This window comes from Ursus americanus, chromosome 8 (genome assembly GCF_024610735.1).
Source record: "Ursus americanus isolate L20-20 chromosome 8, mUrsAme1.1.p, whole genome shotgun sequence".
In the NCBI taxonomy this organism is placed as follows: domain Eukaryota; kingdom Metazoa; phylum Chordata; class Mammalia; order Carnivora; family Ursidae; genus Ursus; species Ursus americanus.
The window spans coordinates 41,472,796-41,497,538 of record NC_142134.1 but is presented as its reverse complement, the minus strand read 5'-3'; the positions used below and the strand labels follow the sequence as shown (position 1 = coordinate 41,497,538).

The following is a 24,743-nucleotide window of genomic DNA, read 5'->3' as shown; positions in this document are numbered from 1 at the left end:
CCATTCAGGCAAAACACTCATCAACTCAAACAGCCCCTCCCCCAGAAGATCAGCAAGAACATCCAGCCAAAACCAAGTCTGCCAATCAATGACAACTGCAAAACTCCAGCACTAGGGGAATACAGCACATAGAACTCATGGCTTTTTTCCCGTGGTTCTTTAGTCTTTCAACTTGAATTTTTAAAATTTTTTTTCCTTCTTTTAAAATTTTTCTTTCCTTTTTCAACAAAATTCTTATTTTATCAACCTTTTTTAAAAGTCTTTTTCAGTTTTCATTTTTACAGTCACATCCTAACCTTTCATTGTATTTAACCTTATATTTGTATATACATACTTTTTTCTTTAAAATTTTGGGATGCAGTTTCCTCTAACAAAACAAAATACACCCAAAATCTAGTGTATGGCTCTGTTCTATTCACCTGCTGATCATATTCTCTTTTCTTTTTTTCTTCTGTTTTTTTGTTTTGTTTTCATTAAAGTTCTTTTTAATTTTCACCCTTACAGTTACAGTCCATCCTCTCAAAGAATTTAATTTTATTTTTGTATAGATAAGTTTCTCTTTACAATTTTGAGATATGGTTTCCTCTAACAAACTGACCAAAATACTCTCAGGAGATAGTGTATTGCTCTGTTCTGTTCACCTGTCTGCTAATATCCCTTCCTTTGTTTTTTTTTTGTTGTTGTTGTTCTCTTTTGTCTTGTTTTTTAATTTCCATTACAATCACATTCTATCCTTTCATTGTATTTAATTTTATTTTTGTACATATACAAATTTTTCTTATTACTCGTAATAATTTTGGGATCTAGTTTTATAAAAAACAAAAAACAAAAACAAAAACAAAACAGACCAAAATACACAAAGAATCCAGCATATTGCTCTATTCTGCTCACCTGTCTGATTATATTCTCAGACACAGCCCTCTCCCACCCCGCCCCCAGTTTCAGGTCTCTTCTGATTTGTTTAGTGTATATTTCCCTGGGGTTGTTGTTATCGTTTTAGTATTTTCTCTTGTTCCTCTATTCTTCCCTGGACAGAATGACAAGACAGAAAAACGCATCTCAACAAAGAAAACAAGAGGCAGCACTGACAGCCAGGGACCGAATCAGTATGGACATTAGTAAGATGTCAGAACTAGAGTTCAGAATAACAATTATAAAGAAACTAGCTGGGCTTAAAAAAATATATACTAGTCAGTATAGAATCCCTTTCTGGAGAAATAAAAGAACTATAACCAAGTTGAAATAAAAAAGGCTATCAAACGCAATAAAAAAAATGGAGGCTCTAACTGCTAGGACAAATGAGGCAGAAGAGAGAATTAGTGACATAGAAGACCAAACAATGGAGAATAAAGAAGCTAAGAAAAATAGAGATAAACGACTACTGGATCACAAGGGGACAATTCGACAGAGAAATGATACTATAAAGCAAAACTGTATTAGAATAATTGAGATCCTGGAAGAAGAGGAAAGAGAGAGGGGGCAGAAAGTATATTGGAACAAACTATAGCACAGAACTTCCCTAATCTGGGAAAGGAAACAGGCATCAGAATTCAGGAGGCACAGAGAGTTCCCTCAAAATCAATAAAAACAGGTCAACACCACGACATATAATAGTGAAACTTACAAATCTCAGAGACAAAGAAAAATTCCTGAAAGCAGCTTGGGACAAGAAGTCTGTAACCTACAAGGGTAGAAACATTAGATTGGCAGCAGACCTATCTACAGACACCTCACAGGCCAGAAAGTACAGGCATAATATATTCAAGGTGCTAAAGGAGAAAAATATGCCACCAAGAATACTTTACCCAGCTGGGATATCAGTCAAAAATAGAAGGAGAGATAATAAGCTTCCAGGACAAACAGAAACTAAAAGAATTTGTGATCACTAAACCAGCCCTGTAAGAAAAATTAAAAGGGATCCTTTAAGCAAAGACAGACCAAAAGTAACATACGCCAGAAAAGAACAGAGAAAATATGCAGTAACAGTAACTTTACAGGTAATACAATGGCACTAAATTCATATCTTCCAATAGCTACTCTGCAGGTAAATGAGCTAAATGCCACAATCAAAAGACACAGGTTATCAGATTGGATAAAAAAGCAAGACCCATCGATATGCTGTCTGCAAGAGACTCATTTTAGACCCAAAGACACCTCCAGATTGAAAGTGCGGGGGAGGTGGAAATCCATTTATCATTAATGGACATCAAAAGAAAGCTGGGGTGGCAATCCTTGTATCAGACAAACTAGGTTTTAAACCAAAGACTGTAATAAAAGATGAAGAAGTACACTATATCATACTTAAGGGGCTATCCAAGAAGATCTAACAATTATAAATATTTGTGCCCCTAACATGGGAGCAGCCAATTATATAAACCAATTAATTTACCAATTTCTTTTACAAAATTAAAGAAACACATTGATAATCATACAATAATCATAGGGGACTTTAACAACCCCTCACTGCAATGGACAGATCATCTAAGCAGAAGCTCAACAAGGAAACAAGGGCTTTGAATGACACACTGGACCAGATGGACTTCACAGGTATATTCAGAACATTCCATCCCAAAGCAACGGAATACATATTCTTCTCAAGTGCACATGGAACATCCTCCAGAACAGACCATCCTGGGTCACAAACCAGGTCTCAGCCGGTACCAAAAGACTGAGATCACTCCCTGCATATTTTCAGACCACAATGCTTTGAAATTCGAACTCAATCACAGGAGGAAATTTGGAAGGAACTTGTTCAAATAAATGGACGCTAAAGAGCATCCTACTAAGGAATGAATGGGTCAACCAGGAAATTAAGAATTTAAAAAATTCATGGAAACAAATGAAAACACAACTGTTCAAAACCTTTGGGATACAGCAAAGGCAGTCCTAAGACGGAAGTATACAGCATTACAAGCCTTTCTCAAGAAACAAGAAAGGTCTCAAATACACAACCTAACCCTACACCTACAGGAGAAGGAGAAAGAACAGCAAATAAAGCCTAAAGCCAGCAGGAGAAGAGAAATGATAAGGATTAGAGCAGAAATCAATGAACTAGAAACCAAAAGAACAGTAGAACAGATTGACAAAACTAGGAGCTGGTTCTTTGAAAGAATTAATAACGCTGATAAATCCCCGGCCAGACTATCCAAAAGAATAGAGAAGGGACCCAAATAAATAAAATCATGAATGAAAGAGGAGAGATCACAACCAACACCAAAGAAACACAAACGATTATAAGAACGTATCATGAGCAACTACAGGCCAACAAATCAGACAATCTGGAAGAAATGGATGCATTCCGAGAGACGTATAAACTACCAAAACTGAAACAGGAAGAAACAGAAAACCTGAACAGACCCATAACCAGCAAGGAAATTGAAGCAAGTAATCAAAAATCTCCCAATAAGCAAGAGCCCAGGCCCAGATGGCTTCCCAGGGGAATTCTACCAAACATTTAAAGAAGAATTTATACCTATTCTTCTGAAGCTGTTTCAAAAAATCAAAATGGAAAGAAAACTTCCAAACTCTTTTTATGAGGACAGCATTACCTTGATCCCAAAACCAGACAAAGACCCCACCAAAAAGAAGAATTACAGACCAATATCCCCAATGAACACGGATGCCAAAATTCTCACCAAAATACTGTCAATGGGATCCAGTACATTAAAATACAAATATTGTTAAAATGTCAATGCTAGAGAAATCTATACATAAAATGCAATCCCTATAAAAATACCATCAAGTTTTTTTCACAGAACTGGAACAAATAATCCTAAAATTATGGATTCTGGTACGGAACCAGAAAAGACCCCAAATAGCCAAAGGAATGTTGGAAAAGAAAACCACAGCTGGAAGCATCAGAATTCCGGACTTCTAATTCTATTACAAAGCTGTAATCATCAAGACAGAATGGTACTGGCACAATAATAGACACATAGATCAATGTAACAGAATGGAGAACCCAGAAATGGACCCTCAACTCTATGGTCAACTAATCTTTGACAAAGCAGGAACAAATACCCAATGGAAAAAGACAGTCTCATCAACAAATGCTGTTGGGAAAACTGGACAGCCACATGCACAGAAAGAAACTGGACCATTTCCTTACATCATACGGAAAAACAGACTCAAAACGGATGACAGACCTAAATGTGAGAAAGGAATCTATCAAAATCCTTGAGGAGAAGAGAGGCAGCTGCACCCTCGGCCACAGCAACTTCTTGCTAGACACGTCTCCAAAGGCAAGGGAAACAAAGGCAAAAATGAACTATTGGGACTTCATTAAGATAAAAAGCTTTTGCACAACAAAGGAAAACAGTGAACAAAACCCAAAGACAACTGACATAATGGGAGAAGATATCTGCAAATGACATATTAGATAACGGGCTGGTATCCAAGATTTATAAAGAACTTATCAAACTCAACACCCAGAAAACAAATAATCCAGTCAAGAACTAAGAAGACATGAACAGATACTTCTTCAAAGAAGACATCCAAATGGCCAACAGACACATGAAAAAGTGCTCAACATGACTCGACATCAGGGAAATACAAGTCAATACCACAATGAGATATGACCTCACACCAATGAGAATGGCTAAAATTAACAAGTCAGAAAATGAGAGATGTTGGCAAGGATGTGGAGAAAGGGGAACCCTCCTACACTCTTTTTGGGCATGCAAGCTGGTGCAGCCACTCTGGAAAATAGTATGGACGTTCCTCAAGAAGTTGAAAATAGAGCTAACAGCTCACAGGACCCAGCAATTGCACTACTGGGTATTTACCCTAAAGATACAAAGGTAGTGATCCGAAGGGGCACCTGCACCCCAATGTTTACAGCAGCAATGTCCACAATAGCCAAACATGGAAAGAGCCCAGATATCCATAGACAGATGAATGGATAAAGAAGAAGTGGTGTGTGTGTGTGTGTGTGTACACACACACACACACACACACACATATACACAACAGAATATTACCCAGCCATCAAAAAAAGAAATCTTGCCATTTGCAACAACATGGGATGAAACTAGAGGGTATTATGCTAGGCGAAATGATCAGAGAAAGACACTCATCATACAATCTTAACTGATATGTGGAATTTAAGAAACAAGGCATAGGATCAATCATAGGGAAGAAAGAAAAAAAATGAAACAAGATGAAACCAGAGAGGGAGAGAAACCATAAGAGACTCTTAATCTTAGGAAACAAACTGAGGGTTGCTGGAGGGGAGTGGGTGGGAGGATGGGGTGGCTGGGTGATGGACATTGGGGAGGCTATGTGTCATGATGAGCACTGTGTGTTGTGTAAGACTGATGAATCACAGATCTGTACCCCTAAACAATTCATTATATGCTAATTAATTGATTTTAAATTAAAAAAATAAATAAATAAAAACAAAGACTGGAATGCTTGGCTAGCTCAGTGGAACACATGATTCTTGATTTTGGGGTTGTAAGTTTGTACAGAAATACAATTGCAACAGATTATGACAAACTATATGCCAACAAATTGGACAACACAGAAGAAACGGATAAATTCCTGGAAACATATAACCTACCAAAACTGAACAGGAAAATAGAAAATTTAAACAGACCAATCACCAGCAAAGAAATGGAATCGGTAATCAAAAAACTCACAAAAAAACAAAAGCCCAGGACCAGATGGCTTCACAGGCGAATTCTACCGAACATTTAAAGAAGAGTTAATACCTATCCTCAAACTATTCAAAAAAAATAGAAGAGGAAGGAACCTTCCAAATTCATTTTTTGGAGCCAGCATTTACCCTGATACAAAAACCAACTAAATAACTACCAAAAAAAAAAAAAGGAGAACTATGGGGCAATATCCCTGATGAACACAGATGCAAAAATCCTCAACAAAATATTATTAGCAAGCCAAATCCAACAATACATTTTAAAGAGCATTCACCACAATCAAGTGAGATTTATTTCTGGGATGCAAGGGTGGTTCAATATTCACAAATCAATCAATGTGATACATCAAGTCAATAAGAGAAAGGATACAAACCATATGATCATCTCAATAGATGCAGAAAAAGCATTTGACAAAGTGCAACATCCATTCATGATAAAAGTCTCTGATAAAGTAGGTTTAGAGGGAACATACCTCAACGTAATAAAGGCCACAGATGAAAAACACACAGCTAACATCATACATCATACTCAATGGTGAAAAACTGAGCGCTTTTCCCCCAAGGTCAGGAACAAGACAAGATGTCCACTCTCACCACTTTTATTCAACATAGTACTGGAAGTTCTAGCCACATCCATCAGCCAAGAAAAAGAAATAAAAGGCATCCAATTTGGTAAGGAAGAAGCAAAACTTCCACTATTTGCAGTTGATATGATACTGTATATGGAAAACCCAAAAGACTAACATCATCCTTAATGGGGAAAAATAGAGCTTTTCCCCTATGGTCAGGAACAACACAAGGCTATCCACTCTTACCACTTTTATTCAACACAGTACTGGATATCCTAGCCACAACAACCAGACGACAAAAAGAAATATAAGATATCCAAATCCATAAGGAAGAAGTAAAACTTTCACTATTTGCAAATGACATGATACTGTATACAGAAAACCCAAAAGGCTCCACCAACAAACTGCTAGAACTGATACACAAATTCGGTAAAGTCACAGGATACAGAATCAATCTAGAGAAACTTGCCTCATTTCTAGATACCAATAATAAAGCAGCACAAAGAGAAATTAAGAAAATAATCCCATTTACAACTGCACAAAAATAATAGGACACCTAGGAATAAACCTAACCAAAGAGATGAAAGACCTATGCTCTGAAAACTGTAACACTTATGAAAGAAATGGAAGATGACAGAACGAAACGGAATTCCATGATCATGGACTGGAAAAGGAAATATTGTTAAAATGTCTACACTACCCAAAGCAATCTACACATTTAATGCAACCTCTATCAAAATACAACAGCATCTTTTACAGAACTAGGAGAAACAATCCTAAGATTTGTATGGAACCACAGAAGACCCCAAATAACCAACACGATCTTGAAAAAGAAAAGCAAAGCTGGAGGCATCACAATTCTGGACTTCAAGTTATATTATAAACCTGTAGTAATCAAAGCAGTATGGTACTGGCACAATAACAGACATACAGATCAATAGAACAGAATAGAAAACCCTGAAATAAACCCACGATTATATGGTCAATCTTCGACAAAGCAGGAAAGAATATCCAATGGGACAGTCTCTTCAACAAATGTTGGAAAAATTGGACAACAACATGCAAAAGAATGAAACTGGACCACTTTCTTACACCATACCCAAAAATAAATTTGAAATGGATTAAAGACCTAAATAATCCTAGAAGAGAGCATGAGTAGTAACTTCTCTGACATCGGCCATTTTCTAGATAGGTCCCCTGAGGCAAGAGAAACAAAAATAAAAATAAACTATTGTGACTACATCAAAATAAAAACTTCTGCAGAGTGAAGAAAGCAATCAACAAAACTAAAAGGCAACCTATGGAATGAGATAAGATATTTACAAATGACATATCTGATAAAGGGTTAGCATCCAAAATATATAAAGAACTTATAAAACTTAACACCCCAAAACCAAATAATCCAATTAAAAAAATGGGCAGAAGACATGAACAGACATTTCTCCAAAGACATATAGATGGCCAACAGACACATGAAAAGATGCTCACCAACACTTATCATCAGGGAAACGCAGATCAATACCACAATGAGATATCACCTCACACCTGTCAGAATGGCTAAATCGACAACACGAGAAACAACCAGTGTTGGCGAGGATGTGGAGAAAAAGGAACATTCTTGCACTGTTGGTGGGAATGCAAACTGGTGCAGCCCTTGTGGAAGACAGTATGGAAGTTCCTCAAAAAGTTAAAAATAGAACTACCCCATGATCCAGCAATCTCACTACTGGGTATCTACCCAAAGAATACAACACTAATTCAAAGGGATACATGTGCCCTGATGTTTACAGCAGCATTATTTACAATATCCATGATATGGAATCAGCCCAAGTGTCCACTGACTGATGAATGGATAAGGAAGAGGTTGTACGTATGTAAGTACATACGTACGTACACACTCACACACAAAAATATACAATGAAATATTATTCAGCCATAAAAAAGAATGAAATCTTGCCATTTGCAACAACATGGATGGAGCTAGAGATTATTATGCTACATGAAATAAGTCAGTCAGAGAAAGACAAATACCATATGATTTCACCGCTGTGTGGAATTTAAGAAATAAAACAAATGAACAAAGGAAAGAGACAGACCAAGAAACAGACTCTTAACTCCAGAGAACAAACTGATGGTTACCAGAGGAGAGGTGGGTAGGGGGATGGGTTAAACAGGTGATGGGGACTAAGGAGTACACTTTTGAAGAGCAATGGGTGGTGTATGGAACTGGTGAATCGCTATATTGTACACCTGAAAATAATATAATACTGTACGTTAACTAACTGGAATTAAAATAAAACACTCAAAAAAGAACTCCTTGTCTTCCCATTGATATCTGTTTGGCCCACATAAAAGAACTGTGTAAACCCTTATTATTTATTTAGTGTTTAATCTGGGAAAGACAGGAATGGAAGTTCTAGAGAAAGGGACAGTACCTCCTTGTGGATCTGTATCTAAGATGAAGCTGACAGGGCACTAGCAAATTACTAGAGAGAGTGGCCAGCTGCCAAGGAAAATGAGCTACATACTAGGAGATTACTTCACATAGATATGACTTTGTAGAAAGATCTGATCAGGCTAAATCATCCTGATTTCCCTGGCTACTCTCAAGCTACCCCCCTCACTCTCAAGGATAAAAAGAAGTATTCCCCAGGCAACAAAGATAAAAGGGAGATGGACGGGTGGCAATGGAGGAAAAGTGAGAAACAGCCAACACGTAAGTTATAAGTTTCCCAGTTCTTTCATTAATTAGCTACCTGACCTTGGACAAGTTGCAACTTCTCTGGGCCTCATCCATAAAATGAGCTGAATGATTTAATACCTTCTACTAGCAGCTCTAATATTCCAACATAGAGTCTATATTTAAAATTCTGCTGAAAATGGTATTGGGACTACCTATCTGTAATCTGATCAACACAAGTGGCCAACAGTAACACAACTAGGTTAGCTGGACCATGGTTGTAATATATACACATATTTATACATATCCTCCTTGTATCTTGTACGTATCTTGGCATATTAATGTTAGAATATATATTATATAATATATAGTGAATATATAGTAGATATATTGTATATGTAGTTAATATATAGAATATATAGTTGTTAATATTCATTAAAAAGCAAAAATGTCCTTAAGATATTAATAAATAGATAAATGTAACACTTTTTAGGAATGTGATCTTAAAAGCTGCAAGGGTAATAATTCATATTTTCAAAATTTTTAGTATGTTCAAGTTTTCTGTTGCATATTACAATGTTCTAATCTCTAGATTTATTTTTTATAGTAATCTACATATGTACATGTGTCTTGACAAATAATAAAAAAAGAAAATCTGACCAGTGTAAAGAAAATTTGGAGACAATGCTTCTCTGTTTAGCCTATTAGTGAATTTACCTTCATTAAGGTATTAAGAAATAAGTGAAGATACTATACAAATTTATGAATTTATAAGAAATTTTTCATACCATTAAAACAAAGTGGGTAGTTTATGATTAACAGAGGATCTTATTAAACCACTGCACTGAGATTATAATCATAAAATAAAAATTAAGGAGTGATTAAATGAGCTATTTCCTTTCTCTGTTTAGACATTAGTTTGTGTGTACTCTTTCATAAACGCATTACTTATATCTAACAAGATAATTCTGGACAATGTCAATGAGGTTAGTGATGAGTAGATGATCAGAAGGCTATTACAGACCACTCTTTTATGAACTTTAGAAGTAATAAAATAATTTTGTTAGAGAAGAACACTTACCTTTTAGAGGAAAAAAACCCTTAAAATTAGAAACTATTATTTGGTTTCTAACTGAAGTGTCCACTATTTAAAGAGCTAATTGCTGGTTTTTAAGCTAAAAGGTCTGTTCTTTGGCTAGCTTTCACTGTAAAGAAGTTGTATGAGTGGCAGCCTGCACAGAGGCTCAGGCCATGGAAAGCAGAGGCTGCAGTGAATCCCAGCTGAGCTACTTAACAACTGAGCTACTTACTCTGTTACTGTGGGTATCATAATCCCTTTGTTCCTCTATCTTCTCATCTGAGCAAAGTAAGAAAGTGATACGAACAGGTATTTCATACGATTACTGTGAGCATTCATTGGTTAATACGTGAAAAGTGCTCAGTTATTTTTCAGATTTTAAGCACAGCTATAAATACATGTATTTATAGTCCAACAAATTTTCATATGGTAACATTTCTGCTGAATATGTACTTAATCCAGCAATTAACTGTTTCATCTAAAGTATCAACAAAAAAATAACTCATTAATTTGCAATATATTTTATGTTGCTTTAGACTTTAATCGATACACAAAGACACTTGCAATATGGTCATTACACATACATACATGACAGAGATAAACGCTTACGGTCTAAAATAATTTATCCAAACAAACAGGGTAAGAGATGTAAATTATTTAACAACCTCTAACATCCCTACCTCAACTGCTTTCCTCAGCTCTATGTCTACTTTGTTAAGTGTTTGTTTATCCTGTCCTTAACTGCCACTGCCGAAGTATACCACCTCTTTTCCCTATCCAAGTTTTCATGGAAATTTGATACGGAAATGTGTACTTTGTGTACAAAGATGATACCTATATTATTCTACATAGGAAACAATTAAAAAGTAGAAAAGTAAAACTGATAGATACAAGTGACTCAAAATTTTTGTGGATTTTTGTGGGTTTTCAATTATAAGCAAGTATGTTCCGAATTGTTTTCAAAAATAATTTTGTTATAGAACATTTACTTATTTCCTTTTAAAAGTTTCTACTTGAATTAAGAAGGGTTGCCTTTCAATGTATGTTTCCATGTTTCAATATTTTCAAAATACTTCATTTATTGTCATTTTATATTGTATTTAGGTGAATTTCAAGTTGTTAAAAAAGATCCTTGATCCAGTAGTATACATCTCATATTTAAAGATTTTTTTTTAAAGTAATCTCTATACCCAACATGGGGCTCGAACTCATGACCCCGAGACCAAGAGTCTCATGCTTTACTGACTGAGCCAGCAGGTGTCCCTCAAAAATAATATTTAACATGTGATGAATAAAATACATTATTCTTCATTTGAATGTTGTTAGTGTGGCCTCAGGTAAAGAATGTGATAGCGATAGGCTTCTGACTTTTATTAAGCCTCTCAAAAATCATATAAAAAATATGAAAATTTAAGATTATCTTACCACATACTACTATTTACTTATATTGATTAATTTTAATTGAAGATATAGTTTATTGATTTACAATTATTTAAGACTTTTCAATATTAAATTAATATTGTTAAAACCATACTAAAATTCGTCACCTCAATGATTTTTTTTGAGGAAATAAAACTTTTCAAAAATTAAATCTAGACATACCTCTAACATTAATTGTGTAAATTCTTCATTACTAAGGAATGTAGGTTTCCAGTCCTGTCGAATTTCACTGGCATCTGACTGTGCAGTGATTTCTGTAAAGATTATTTGACACATTAGTGGCATACTCCAAACACAGGGTAGGGGTAAGGGGTGGTACAAAAGTCCAACAAATTGCCTTCTCTCCTCCCTCTCTATTTAAGATGAGAACCACAGGTAATAACATTGGTTTAGGTAGGTATCAGGAGGCCCAGGCTTGGGTATGATGAAATACATGGACTAATGTGGCAAGTTATCTCCTTGGATTAGGTCTCTTGGAAATACCAGTCCCCGGTTTTTCTTTGGGGAGTCTGTATTGCTGAAGGCCTGAGACTACTTCCTGCTTGACATAATGACCAAATAAGAATCAGAACAAGCATATTAGTATCAAGCATTAGGAAGAAATTCTTTCTCCTCATCCTTCTCTTGACATTCAAATGGTAGAACCCAGCTAGAGCAGTCATATGGACATGAACCTGGAGGAGACGAGCCAAGGAGGTCAGTCAGTCAGTCTGCTTTTAACTAAGACGACTTTAGGCTTGCCTGTTACGAGTAAGAAAGATTCCTCCCAATCTGAGGTGCTCTATCCTGAACTAATCAAGGAGACTAAATTAAAATTTGGGAAAAAACTTTAAAGTAATAATCCCAGAGTGATTTTGCTTAGTGTCCTCTTGAATCTTTTCTTAGTGGTAGGGAACTGGTCAAAAATCTGGAAATCCCTGGCTTGGGGCACACATTTTAACAAAATTATTAGTTTATTTTGCAACATTTTTCTAATGGATTTGGTTATGAGAAAGCTATTTATAAATGATGAAACCTGAACTACTTAGGTAATAAATATTTTTTCATTTTTAAATGCAGACATATTCAACAACCAGGCAAAATAAAAATCTATTATCACAGATTTTACTCCACAAAATATATTCTACTTTTCAGTGAAAGTAGGGACTAAGCTATTCTGATTTTGTATTACCACATACATAAACATAGGATATTAAATTGTCACCCAACATTTGGCATACTGAAAATGCCTGTACTACAATATGATGAGTAACTAAGAAGTCTAGCTACTAATTCTGGGGAATACAGTCATGCTTTTCAAGTTCGCAGCAATTATATACATCCAGAAAAAGAATTTAAATACACAAGCAAATCCATCAAGTTTAGTTAAACACAGGCTTAGAGTACTAACAAAAGTATGTAAGAACTCCCTTTTAATTTAAGGTTAATTTTACTTTTATGAGAATTATATACCCAATTTTGAAAAAAAAAAAAAACTGACCCACTTAATGCCAGAATTAATCTTCCATTACCAGGGGCAAATGATTTCATTTCATTCAGCAATCATTTATTGAACTGCAATGTCTGAAGGCACTGAGTATGCTAACAAGGGACACTAAACTAAGGTTAGTGAGAATACTATTTGAAGAGATAAAATGTAATGATAATGGTGACAATAAAATTGAAGACAATCAATTTTGATACATTTACAGAAAAATCAACAGAAACTGTGACACAGTACTAAGGAAGGTGGAAAAAATCTAAGTCTTTTTTTTTTTTTTTTTTAAAGATTCTATTTATTGATTTGACAGAGAGAGAGACAGCCAGTGGGAGAGGGAATACAAGCAGGGGGAGGTGGAGAGGAAGAAGCAGGCTCCCAGCGGAGCAGGGAGCCCGATGCAGGGCTCAATCCCAGGACCCTGGGATCACACCCTGAGCCGAAGGCAGATGCTTAACGACTGAGCCACCCAGGCGCCCCAAAATCTAAGTCTTTTCAGGCGTGAGTCCTAGGGACTGAAAGGGTAGTGTAAAAACGTAAAAAGGAAAGTTTAAAGAGGTGACTTGACAAAATGAAAATGAATTCAGTTTCAGATGCACAGAGTTTGAGCACATGCAAAAGAAAGATCTAGAAGTTATCTGGAAACAAAAGACTGAAGAGTTGGCATCTAAAAATACAGATATGGTAGTTTAATAGAGAGGCAATAGTTGGAAGCTATGGAATGATTATCTCAGAGAAAGCAAGAGCACAAAAGATAAGACATTTGGGGGGGAAAAAAAGAAAGAGTTTCAATTAGGAAGGGGAGGTGAATGAAGAAGTGCAGTATAACACAGGCCAAGGGGGAAAAAAAGCCAGTGGCAGATGGATTAAAACTTCCAGTGCAGGGGCACCTGGTGCTTAATGGGTTAAGCACTGGACTCTTGATTTCGGCTCAGGTCATGATCTCAGGGTCCACTCTAAGCAATGGAGCCTGCTTGGGATTCTCTCTCGCTCTCCCTCTGCACCTCCCCCACTCACGCTCTCTAATAAGTAAATAAATCTTCTAAAAAAAATTTCCAGTGCATTAGGTGTAAGAAAACGCTACTGCTATCACTTGATTGGCAGCAGAACAGGTGGGGCTGCCGGCATTTGTAAAATTAACAAAAATAATTTCAAAGAGTGGTGGAGCATAAACCAGCCTGGTAATGCATGACTGAGCGAGCCCTGGAGGAGTGAATAAAAGTACTAGTTACAAATTCTCCTTTTGAGAAGTTTTGCGGTTTCATTTGCATCTGGAAAAGGAAATGTCCTTCTACAAGTTTTTCATCTATTATCTCTGTTACCAAAATATTCAATGTTCTTTAACTTTTTCATGACTCCTTTAGTCAAAATGATTTTCTTCGACTAATAATCACTTAATCTTAGAAACAGTATTTATTTCCTAGACATAGACTGAAATCATCCTTTAAAATGGCATACAAGGCCCCCATGATGTGGTTCTTACCTTTCTTTGAAATATATCCATAATTTTTCAACTCAACTATGCTCCAATTACACTGAACCCTGCTTCTCTGCTTCTGCACACACTATTTCCTATTTCCTCCAGGTGAAATGCTCTTCTCCTTACTTAATCTAAAAGGAAGACTCAGCTGAAAAACCAACTATTTTTAAGGCTTTCCTGACACATTTTTTTTTTCTCCTCTGTGTTCTCATGGCAAGTTATGGTTTACAAACACCATAGGTATCTGCATTGTCAATTAGCTGTTTATATATTTGTTTTCCTTGGCTTGAGTTAACTGAGGGCCAGGATTGCTACTCTGCACCCCAAGAATCTAGGATATAGCAGGCACTAAATAAATGTTTGTTGAATGAAATAAAGAACATACCGGGAAACCTTTAAAAAGGTAATTGATTTCTTTCTCTCAAAAAAAGGTGAGGAAGCACCCAATTTTAAGAATCACTGTTAAGATTCTATCACATTATGCTTTAAGGGAGATACGTTATTAAAAAAAATCCGTCTTATAAAGTTAAAATTTTACCTTTATGCTTTCGTAAAAAATCAATGCTCTTCTGCAGAACAGTAGACTTGTCCATCTTCCTAGCATTACCAGGAAGCATGGATCCCAGTTCTTTAATGAGAACATTAAATTGATCTCTACGTTTCTTTTCAGATTTGTTTCTAGATACTCTGATGAAAAAAAAAATTAAGCGGCTTTCAAACAATCCATTTGATTATACACACAGTTTAATACAATGCTCACTTTAGACATAATTACACACCATATACTTCCATCAATATAGGTGATAATAAGTATTTAGCTACAGGTTACCAACAATGCACAATTAATTGGGGCAATATTTTCTTCTCAGTTTATCACTGAAGAACTTACATATTAAGCATCTGGCAAACATGTTCTTAGGAAAATGTCAATAAGACAAACTTCATTCAAATCTCAGGTTTTAGGTTATTATGAATATTACTGAGATACATTTGTGGAAGTGCATATAATGTGCAAATACAAATTATTCAAGATTACTAGGTAGGAGAAAGTTATCCATCTCAAGTTTTAAATCACAAACAAATCTAAAAATGAAAATCTTTCTACCCTCAGGCTTATACATGTAGTCTTCCTCTTTATTCCTGTATGCCAGGCTCCAGCACAGAGCTATAAACCATTTGTTTGCATCTCTCTCTCTCTCTCCATTAGGCTGTCTACACCTTGATAACACAGCCCCAATTTTTTCATCTAAGCACTTAAGGGTAACAACTAACAAAGAGTAAGCACTCAAAATATGTGTGCCAAATGAATAATTAGTACTGTTGTATGTGAAGCAGCTAAACAATTATTGAGTGGCACCAGGACCTTCAGACAACTAAGTGCAATTATTTACATAGCAATTAATCATTCTATACTACCTCTAATTGTCTATTTTGTGAAGTTAGATTTTCTAATTCAGTTTTTGTTTAAGCAAAGTATACTCATTTCCCAAAAGGTCAGGGGATAATTTTATTTATTTTTTGTTTTTCAGTACCAAAGAAGCATTTATTCTATATTAGTACCAGGAAAAATTACAATGGTTCAAACCTCCTAAGAAACATAATAGATGTTAAAATGACTGCATCAACAAACAGTGAGTGCCTGCTATAATAATAGAGACTGTGCTAATAAAGGCTAGGGATACGGGGAAAAGACAAGCTCTTTCAAGAAATTTATCTAATTCCTATGGAAATTCAGAGGAACCGGAGATGGCATCCTCATGTACTAAAGTGAGTTATGAAGGTTGAGTGAGAAAAGGATGGTAGTGGAGTATATGCAAGGCATTGCAGGTACAGGTAACTTGTACAGGAACGAAAACCTATCACAAGTAGTTCAATCTGGCTAACATGGCCAATGAATAGGCTTTCTGTGCCCCAGTATGCTAGAGCTGGGGGCGGGGGGAATAAATGCTGGAAAAAATCATGAAGTTTTTATGTTACATAAAAGGATTTTATGACTCCTGAAAGTCATGGAAAGGCACTGAACTGTTTTTAAGCAATGAAATGATGGGAACAGAACTGCTTGTTAATGAGACCATTCTGGCATCAGAGTGATGAAAGGATCAAAGCTTGGTGAAACAAATTCATTTAGCAAATACTCTTGAAAACTTACTGTGTGGCAAACAAGCCCGGACACCTGATGACCATTTAGGAGGCAAGTACAGCATCCCAGCCTATAAGTCATGGCAGTGGCAGTGTTAACAGAGTAATGTGGGTTTGAGGGTTAAGAGGCAGAACTATCCATTCTAGGTAAATCAGACCTGGTTTGCAGTGGGAAGCAAAAGGGAAACCTAAGAGGATTCCCAAGTTACTGACAATGCTGCATATTAATGTGAAATAATGACATGTGATACTGGTTTTGGTGGACAGATAGTTTGGAGAGAATTTAGATAGGATGAAACTGCCTATTTCACATTTTAAAAGATATACACAAGAGGCTTAGATATACAGATCTAGTTATAGTCCTTTAGAAAAAAGAAATAAGCATTTGAGAATTAGCACGTGTGGAGTATCTGAACACAAGAACTGGGATAAAAATAAAAGCCAATATTCACTGCATACTTATGTGCCAGGCACTACTACAAGCACTGACGACATCTCAATTACCTCTATGAGGTAGACTTTCTTACCACTTTGCATTTTACAGGTGACAACTCAGGCACAGAGGAGAACATGCCCGGTGCCATTCAGCTAACACGAAGTAGTAATTCCAATCAGCCACTTTTATTCCAGGGAAGAAAACATACAAAATTCCCATATTGCCAACTCTATCACTGGATCACAACCACTAAAGCAAACTTCACTTCATATTACATTTAGGCTGGAACTTCTCAGCCCTTGTGATGACTTCACTGAGAACAGGCCACAGATGTTTCATTTTGAGGGTGGGTATAAAACTCCCTTTGTTCTTGGTTCAACACTAAGGTACTTGAACTCATCGTTTTAGTCAGAGTTCAGTGTGGTCCTCCTTAATTCTGACAGTATAGTGAGGTTCTTTCTCTTTCTTCAGTGTCTTCCAGAGCCATAGTATTTCTGGTTCCCTAAAAACATTATCAAACTCTCAGAGTCTTCAAAAATAGAACACCCTCAGCTTAATTTATCCATCTATAAACTTGGCCTTTAAGACTACCCAAGTCAATTCCTTACAGTTCTACCTCTTCATTCAGGCAAGACTGAAGAACTTTCCTTCACCAGATTGAGGTTAAGGGATAAGGGGTTGTCCTATATATTTTTAGCTTCAAATCCAGGTCTTTCATTTCCTTGAATACGTTGTATAGTTTTCCTAAAAATCTTCTTCTTAGATATGTTTTAATTATTCATTAAAGTATTCAGCAACTTACCTGGTTATTGTATTTCTCTTATCCCAGTATCCCCCCCCTTTTTTTTGCTAAATACAGACATGTAAGAACTATTACTTATTACATGCTTATCTTTTGTATCTGTGTATTATACAACAACCTCTACCCTTGTCTAAGCGTCCACATAGTTCAACACAGCTGGAAAAAAAAAAAAAAACCCAGAAAGTGTTTACTACTCACTCTGAGGGACTACAAACTTTGCTATAATGCTACCTGGACCCTCCCCCTCCTGATAATATAATTAACTGCCAATGCTCCTATTTAAGGTAGAAGCCCCCATCAATACCACCACAGCTGTAGATTCCATTCCCTCACCTACTTGAGGATACTTCTCCAACAATTTTCCCTCCCTTTCCCCATTGTCTACTTTCCCTTCTATTAGGAGAATGGAGGCATGTGGAGATCACAGGGGCCTACCCTGAAAGAACTCCCAATCACCAAAGCTGAAACAATTTGAGCAATAAAATAAAATAGCACTGGAGTATATAACCTAAAATATAAAATAAACACAGGAGTCCAGACAGACATAAAAAAATGGGAAACAATGTTTTTATAGAAGTATTCCAAACGTGTGTAGGTATCCCCTCCTATGGAAGGTGGAGCTTAATTCCCTCCATCCCTACTCTGAAGGTAGGCTACACTTAATAACTTGCTACCAAAGGGGAAAAGAGTAACTATAATGGTGAATCTAGCAAGCTCTACCTTAGCCGAGTGATGAAAGTTAACATCTTTAGTGATATCTTATAGATATTATACATTCATAATATGATATGATGAGTGGAACGCTTTTACAGGATAATTTTACTTAAATTATAAACTGCATACTGATATTCTAAGCTTTTCCACTTTGCTAATATATCTAAGTTCTTAAGGCAGGCAGCTTTTGGAAATCACTAATTTACTATTTATTTACTTTTACATTTACTTACTCATTTATTTACTATTTTACATCTTAAGGTGAACTACCTTTTTGCTTTGTCCTTGTCATCTTCTTCCACCAACCCATCAAAAATACTACCATCTTCTCTAAAAGAAAAAAGAAAGGTGGATAGAGAAAATAAGAGCAAACTCATTAAACAACAGCAATTCCAAAATGACATCTGAATCAAATCAGTTATATCCTAGGATTTCTGTAGAGTTAAAGGATTATACAAATTCTAATTCAATTAACTGCTAACCTGTTTTCTAACAAGTATTAGAACATTAAAGTTTATCCATGTTGAATTACATTTTTTAAAAGTTTATCACAAATGTGAATTTTTAAACTACTTATGTACTATATATATGACAGGCTAAACCAGAATTTAACTTAATCAGAGGTTAATACTTGTTTCAAACTGTTAGTAATCAATGAAAACTACAGAAAGTCAGTGTATTTGCCATTACATAAAATGATTCATTTGAAATTATTTTTAATTATAATAGCATTTCTTAAAAAATGTATTTTGAGACATTCATGTTATAAAACCACAAATCACTAATAAACATCACAGTATCTAGCATTTAATTTATATTAATACATTTCATTCATTACTGATTCATTTGACAAATATTAATACTCATGTGCCAGGCTCTGTTCTGGACATGATTATAGAGCATTAAAGCAGTTAATCAGACACAGAAATCCCTGCTCTCCTACAACTTATTATCTGGTAGAACGAAATAAATCAAGAAGGGAATATATGATGACAAGTTTTATATTTTTTTAAAAAGCGGTGATTTTTTAGTTACTGCAATCTTACTTTAATCTGAGAGGTTAGGGAAGGACCTGCTGAGGTGCGGACATTTAAGTTGAGATCTAAGTGACAAGAAGGGATTGGTTATGGGAAGATCTAGGGGAACAGCACTCTAACAAATGAAATCAAGAGCACTGGTAGCTAACTCCTTAACCTAAGTAGCAATATTAAATAATTTCATATGAGCTATACATGAATTCACTGTTCACTACTTTAACCACACCTTTCTGTGGCCTGTAAAGGCACATATAGTGCCTGTTGGACCCACTGTTGAGAGCATCTGCAAACCATGTATCATAGAGCTCCATGTCTGGACTTTCGGGGTTCCGTGTGTGCACTGCAATTTATGAAAACTTTTGTACGTATATGTTACTGAGGAGAGAGTCCATAACTTTCATGATATTCCCAGAGATAATGAACTCATATTAAGAATCACTGCTTCTGTCTGAACACGGATGTTATCTCTAGATGTCATATTGTCTAGAATGGGTATTGGCAATCATCAAGAAGCATAATACCACAATCATATTTAATCTCTTAGGAGCACTGAAGGAACATCCTTTCTGAGGAGACAACTACACATAGAGCCCACCTGAAAATATGGCATAGCCCAAATCTATGGCAGTGCTGCAGGCAGGCCTCTCTAAGGAAACTCCTTGCCCCTTAGGTCTTAAGTTCTGGTAGAGTATATATCTTCACTGTTTATCTCACAGGAAAGGGAGACAGGCTGGCCCCAGACGTCAAAGGTCACTTCTGTATACAACTCTAGCTACAAAACTCTTAAAGAATCCCCTATGGAAGAATCACACAGTACACTATAATAAAAATACAGGAACTTTAGTGTCAGACAGACCAACACAGGTCATAATTCCAGCTCAGCACTTAACTATGTGACCTTAAACAAGTTATTCAACCTCCCTGACCTATCCTTTCCTTAGCTGTAAAATCTCATGGCATTATTGCGAGGTTAAATGAGGTAACATATAAAAAGTACTCGACAACAAAAAGCTGTCAAAGAGTAAGAGCTTAAAATGTTACTATATTTCATCAAATTAAAAACACCATTGATCTTTATAAAGACTTACCAGTATTTTATTTGCCACCAAGATGAAAAAAAATGCTACCAATTAAACTACAATAAGGCAATTGTAAGATGAATCTCAGTGTCAGAGGTGTTAAAATGTAAACAAACAAAGTCTTAAAATCAAAGAAACAAGGTTTATCCTTCTTGTAAGAATATGATTTAAAGACTATAATTTTAACTAACAAAATCCTAATTATAGTTACCATTTATCAATTACAAATGCTAAAATGCTTAAAGGGATGGCGTTAGCACCAACAGATTAAGGAGAAAAAGAACAAGACATAAGGAGATGGAAGATTCTATAAGATGCCAAGGAAACATCTGCCACTGTCACAATTTCTTTCAGAGTAGCTCAGACCAAACACTCAAAATTACAGTTCAAGATCTGTTTAGGACACAAACCATGTGCTACTGACTTTGGCTACAGACAGTATCAGTATGTCTGTTTGCTCGATATGGAAACTGAATGTAGCAGGAATTGTGTTTAAACATGAAACTCTTTTTATCAGTTTAATACAGACCACTACTCTAATAATAAATTTTAAAATAGCTTTATAGGATTCAAAATAGAGAGTCTCTAAAAACATACCTGTCAACAATTGAGCTCATTTTACTACAGCTTACGGTAAACAACATAACATATTACGTTTTCGTCTTGTGGTAGACATTTGTACTTCTCCTTGGGTGGAAGGAAAAATAAACAGTCATTAGTTTTCAAAAAATTTATTTCTACAAACATAGTAATGTTGAGAAACACTGTATGTTATCATAGAGAATTCAAATGTTTTGGTTTGTACCCAAGGCTGAAACATTATTTTCAAGCAAATACCTTTAGCTGGGACACATGTGAGGCTTCCTTCTAAAAAAGGAACACAGGGGGGAAAAACTGAGGATTCGTTTTCTATTAAAAAAGTAATAAAATAGTCTACTCTAAATATTTAGTATACATAGAGTATGTAAACTGTGAATAGGCTATAATTCAAAAAGATATGTACACCCCTATGTTCATGCATCAGTATTTACAACAGCCAAGATATGGAAAAAATCTAGGTGCCCATCAATATAGATGAATGGATAAAGAAGATGTGGTGTGTGGGTGTGTGTGGGGGTGTACGGTGGAATATTATTCAGCCATAACATATTACGTTTGTTATGAATGAAATCTTGCCAATCTTGACAACATGGATGAACCTATGCTGGGTGAAATAAGTCGGACAAATTTCATGATTTCACTTATGTGTGAAATCTAAAACACAAAACAAAACAGAAACAGACTTATAAATACAAAGAACAAACTGGTAGTTGCCAAAGGGGAGGGGAGTGGGAGGATGACTGAGCTAGGTGAAGGGAACTAAGGTGTGCAAACTGCCAGTTACAAAATAAATAAGTCATGGGAATAAAAAGTACAGCATAGGGAATATAGCCAATAATACTGTAATAACATTGTATGGTGACAGATGGTAACTACACCTATCATGGTGAGCATGTATAATGTACAAAACTGTTCAATCACTGTTTATACCTGAAACTAATATAACACTGTATGTCAACTAAACTTTAATTTAAAAAATCTAATCTACAACAAACATCTGTTGAAAGCCTACTTTCTATTAAATAGTAGGCTAAGCTTTAGGGATACAAGGATAAAAGACACAGTCCCTGCAGGCAAAAATCTACAATTGAATAGGGACACAGATACCTAAATAATAATAATAAAAAGGATAATGAAGGTATATAGAGAGGAGTCAGAGGAAGTATTCTTGATGACAATGAGTTTGTAAGTAGTCTAGATTGTTACTAAAAATATGGTGCAGAGACCATCAGCACTGACATCATCTGAGACCTTGTTAAAAGTCCTACTGAATCAGAATCTACATTTTAACAAGGTCCCCATGTAATTTGTATGACCATTTGAGTATGAGAAGTAAGACTAGAGGACAAGAAAAGGTAGTATCTGAAAGGATGCGAAGCCACAAGAATGGCAATTTGCAAAGGCACAGGTCTTTATGAGACGAGAGAGCATCCTATTTAAGAAACCTAAGAGGTTTAGCATTTTCTTTAGAGAAAAATCTAGTCACGTTACAACTTAAAGTTTAATTACTAGAGAATAAAATAAGAGTGGATAGAAGCGTGAAGGCAAGATGGGTAAAAAGAGCCTTCTTGGGGTGTTCCTGGCTGGCGCAGTCAGTACAACATCCAACTCAACCTCACGGTTGTAGGTTTAAGCCCCACGCTGGGTGTAGAGATCACTTAAAAATAAAATAAAATAAAATAAAATAATAAATAAATAAATAAATAAATAAATAAAATAAAAAATAAAATAAAATAAAATAAAATAAAATAAATGAAAGAGAAAAGGGAGGGAAGGGCCTTATTATAAGGAGTTTCATACCCACATTGAAGAATTAAGATTTACTACTTTAAAAGAATCATAAGCCTAAAATTTGTCATCCTATATTCTATAGGTTTTCTAAAGTATAAGGCAGGTTTTATTCACACAAAATACTTATATCCTATAGTCGTGAATGAAATATTGAACAACCACCTTAATGCTAATAAAAACCCTAACAGTTTTTGAGGCATGAGAAATTCTACCTTAAGTATTATATCTTTTATTTAAAATTTAGAAAATAGTGTAAATTAATGTGGAATTCTAACTAACTGAGAACAGATGAAAGTTGTCTTAAGAACATGGGATTCTGGGGCGCCTGGGTGGCACAGTGGTTAGGCATCTGCCTTCAGCTCAGGGCGTGATCCCGGCGTTCTGGGATCGAGCCCCACATCAGGCTCCTCCGCTATGAGCCTGCTTCTTCCTCTCCCACTCCCCCTGATTATGTTCCCTCTCTTGCTGGCTGTCTCTATCTCTGTCGAATAAATAAATAAAATCTATAAAAAAAAAAAAAAGAACATGGGATTCTGAACTATTCTATCACTGTTTTCAAATGTACAGGCACGAAGGAGCAAACAAATGGTCCTTGCTCAATGATGCTGCAGTGCCCCTGTGGTTATGGCTACAGAAGTGAGACTGCAAAGGTCTAAGAGCTCTTAAAAGAAAATGAGTGGGGAGTCAGGGGTAAAAGCAAAAAGAACTAACACTAGATAAAATACTGGCTTTAAGTGTCTGGGTCAACATCAGCAGATGGAACATGGAATTACACAATTTGAGAGTTAGAAGAGACTTTAAAGATGAGTTCAGCACAACCCTCTGGTCTAAGAGACATAGCTATCATCACAGTAATGACAGAGGCTGGTTCTATCGCTAGAACAAAAAGACCAGTGTAAAAGGTAACAGCCAAGTTGGGTGAATCAAAAAAGAACAGTTTCGACTTCAAAGTTGAAAGGCCAGACCTAAGCCTTATATGGCACCAAATGTATGTTTCCTTAATTATCAAAAGGTAGAAAATAGGGCAAACTAGGAGGGGGGAAAAAAAAAACAGGACCCCCAAGAATTAGGGCTTAGACTATAGGAAGGGCCATCCTAACTGAACCCAAAATGGTTTAGGAGATACAGGCCGATGCTTTATTACGCTATTTTACTAACGTTGTTAACAATAGGCTTCCAAACATTTATTGTGCTAACTGAACAACATAATGACTATGTTTCTCTAACAGTCTAGTCCAAGATCTTTTTTCTCCCATTCTAGTCAACTGACAGGATATATTTAAGGGAAAGGGAAGGGAAGAAGTGAAATAGGCCCTTAGAACTAAGTATTCTAGAGACAACTGTGAGAAGATTCCTCTTAACTTCTTTAAATGGTGCCAAATTAATTTTATCAAAACACAATGGTAATGGGGGAACAGCCAAAAGGTCTTGTTTGTTCTTGTTAGGCTTCACATTTTCAGTACCAAAAAACTACCCAGAGTCACACTTCCCATGCTATGGATTCTAAGGATTCAGTTTTAAAAAATAAGCAATGTCCCTACACACAGCAAGGAATTTCAAGTATATAATCTAATACAGATCAAATTTTATTATTAAAAGTCTTTCTTCTTGGGGTGCCTAGGTGGCTCAGTTGGTTGAGCATCCAACTCTTGATTTTGGCTCAGGTCATGATCGCAGGGTTGTGGCATGGAGTCCCACACAGGAATCCATGCTCAGCACGGAGTCTGCTTGTCCCTCTGCCGTTCCCCCTGCTCATGCACAGGCT

At 35.9% G+C, this 24,743-nt stretch overlaps 1 protein-coding gene across 12 annotated transcripts in view; it reads right to left on the bottom strand.

The window, feature by feature from the left end:
* CLOCK (clock circadian regulator) overlaps positions 1 to 24,743 on the bottom strand; it is a 138,803-nt gene that overhangs the window by 56,780 nt on the left and 57,280 nt on the right. For 11 of the 12 annotated variants that reach the window (XM_087864129.1, XM_045815950.2, XM_045815955.2 and 8 more), the window contains 4 exons: positions 21,185 to 21,274; positions 18,742 to 18,801; positions 14,919 to 15,067; positions 11,586 to 11,677 (listed from right to left, as the gene is read on the bottom strand). In XM_087864129.1, the coding sequence (XP_087720255.1) occupies positions 11,586 to 11,677; positions 14,919 to 15,067; positions 18,742 to 18,801; positions 21,185 to 21,231 (348 nt within the window). In that variant the 5' untranslated portion in view covers positions 21,232 to 21,274. Of the gene's footprint in view, positions 1 to 11,585; positions 11,678 to 14,918; positions 15,068 to 18,741; positions 18,802 to 21,184; positions 21,275 to 24,743 lie in introns of those variants that run through there. The other variant, XM_045815960.2, reaches the window with a different exon arrangement.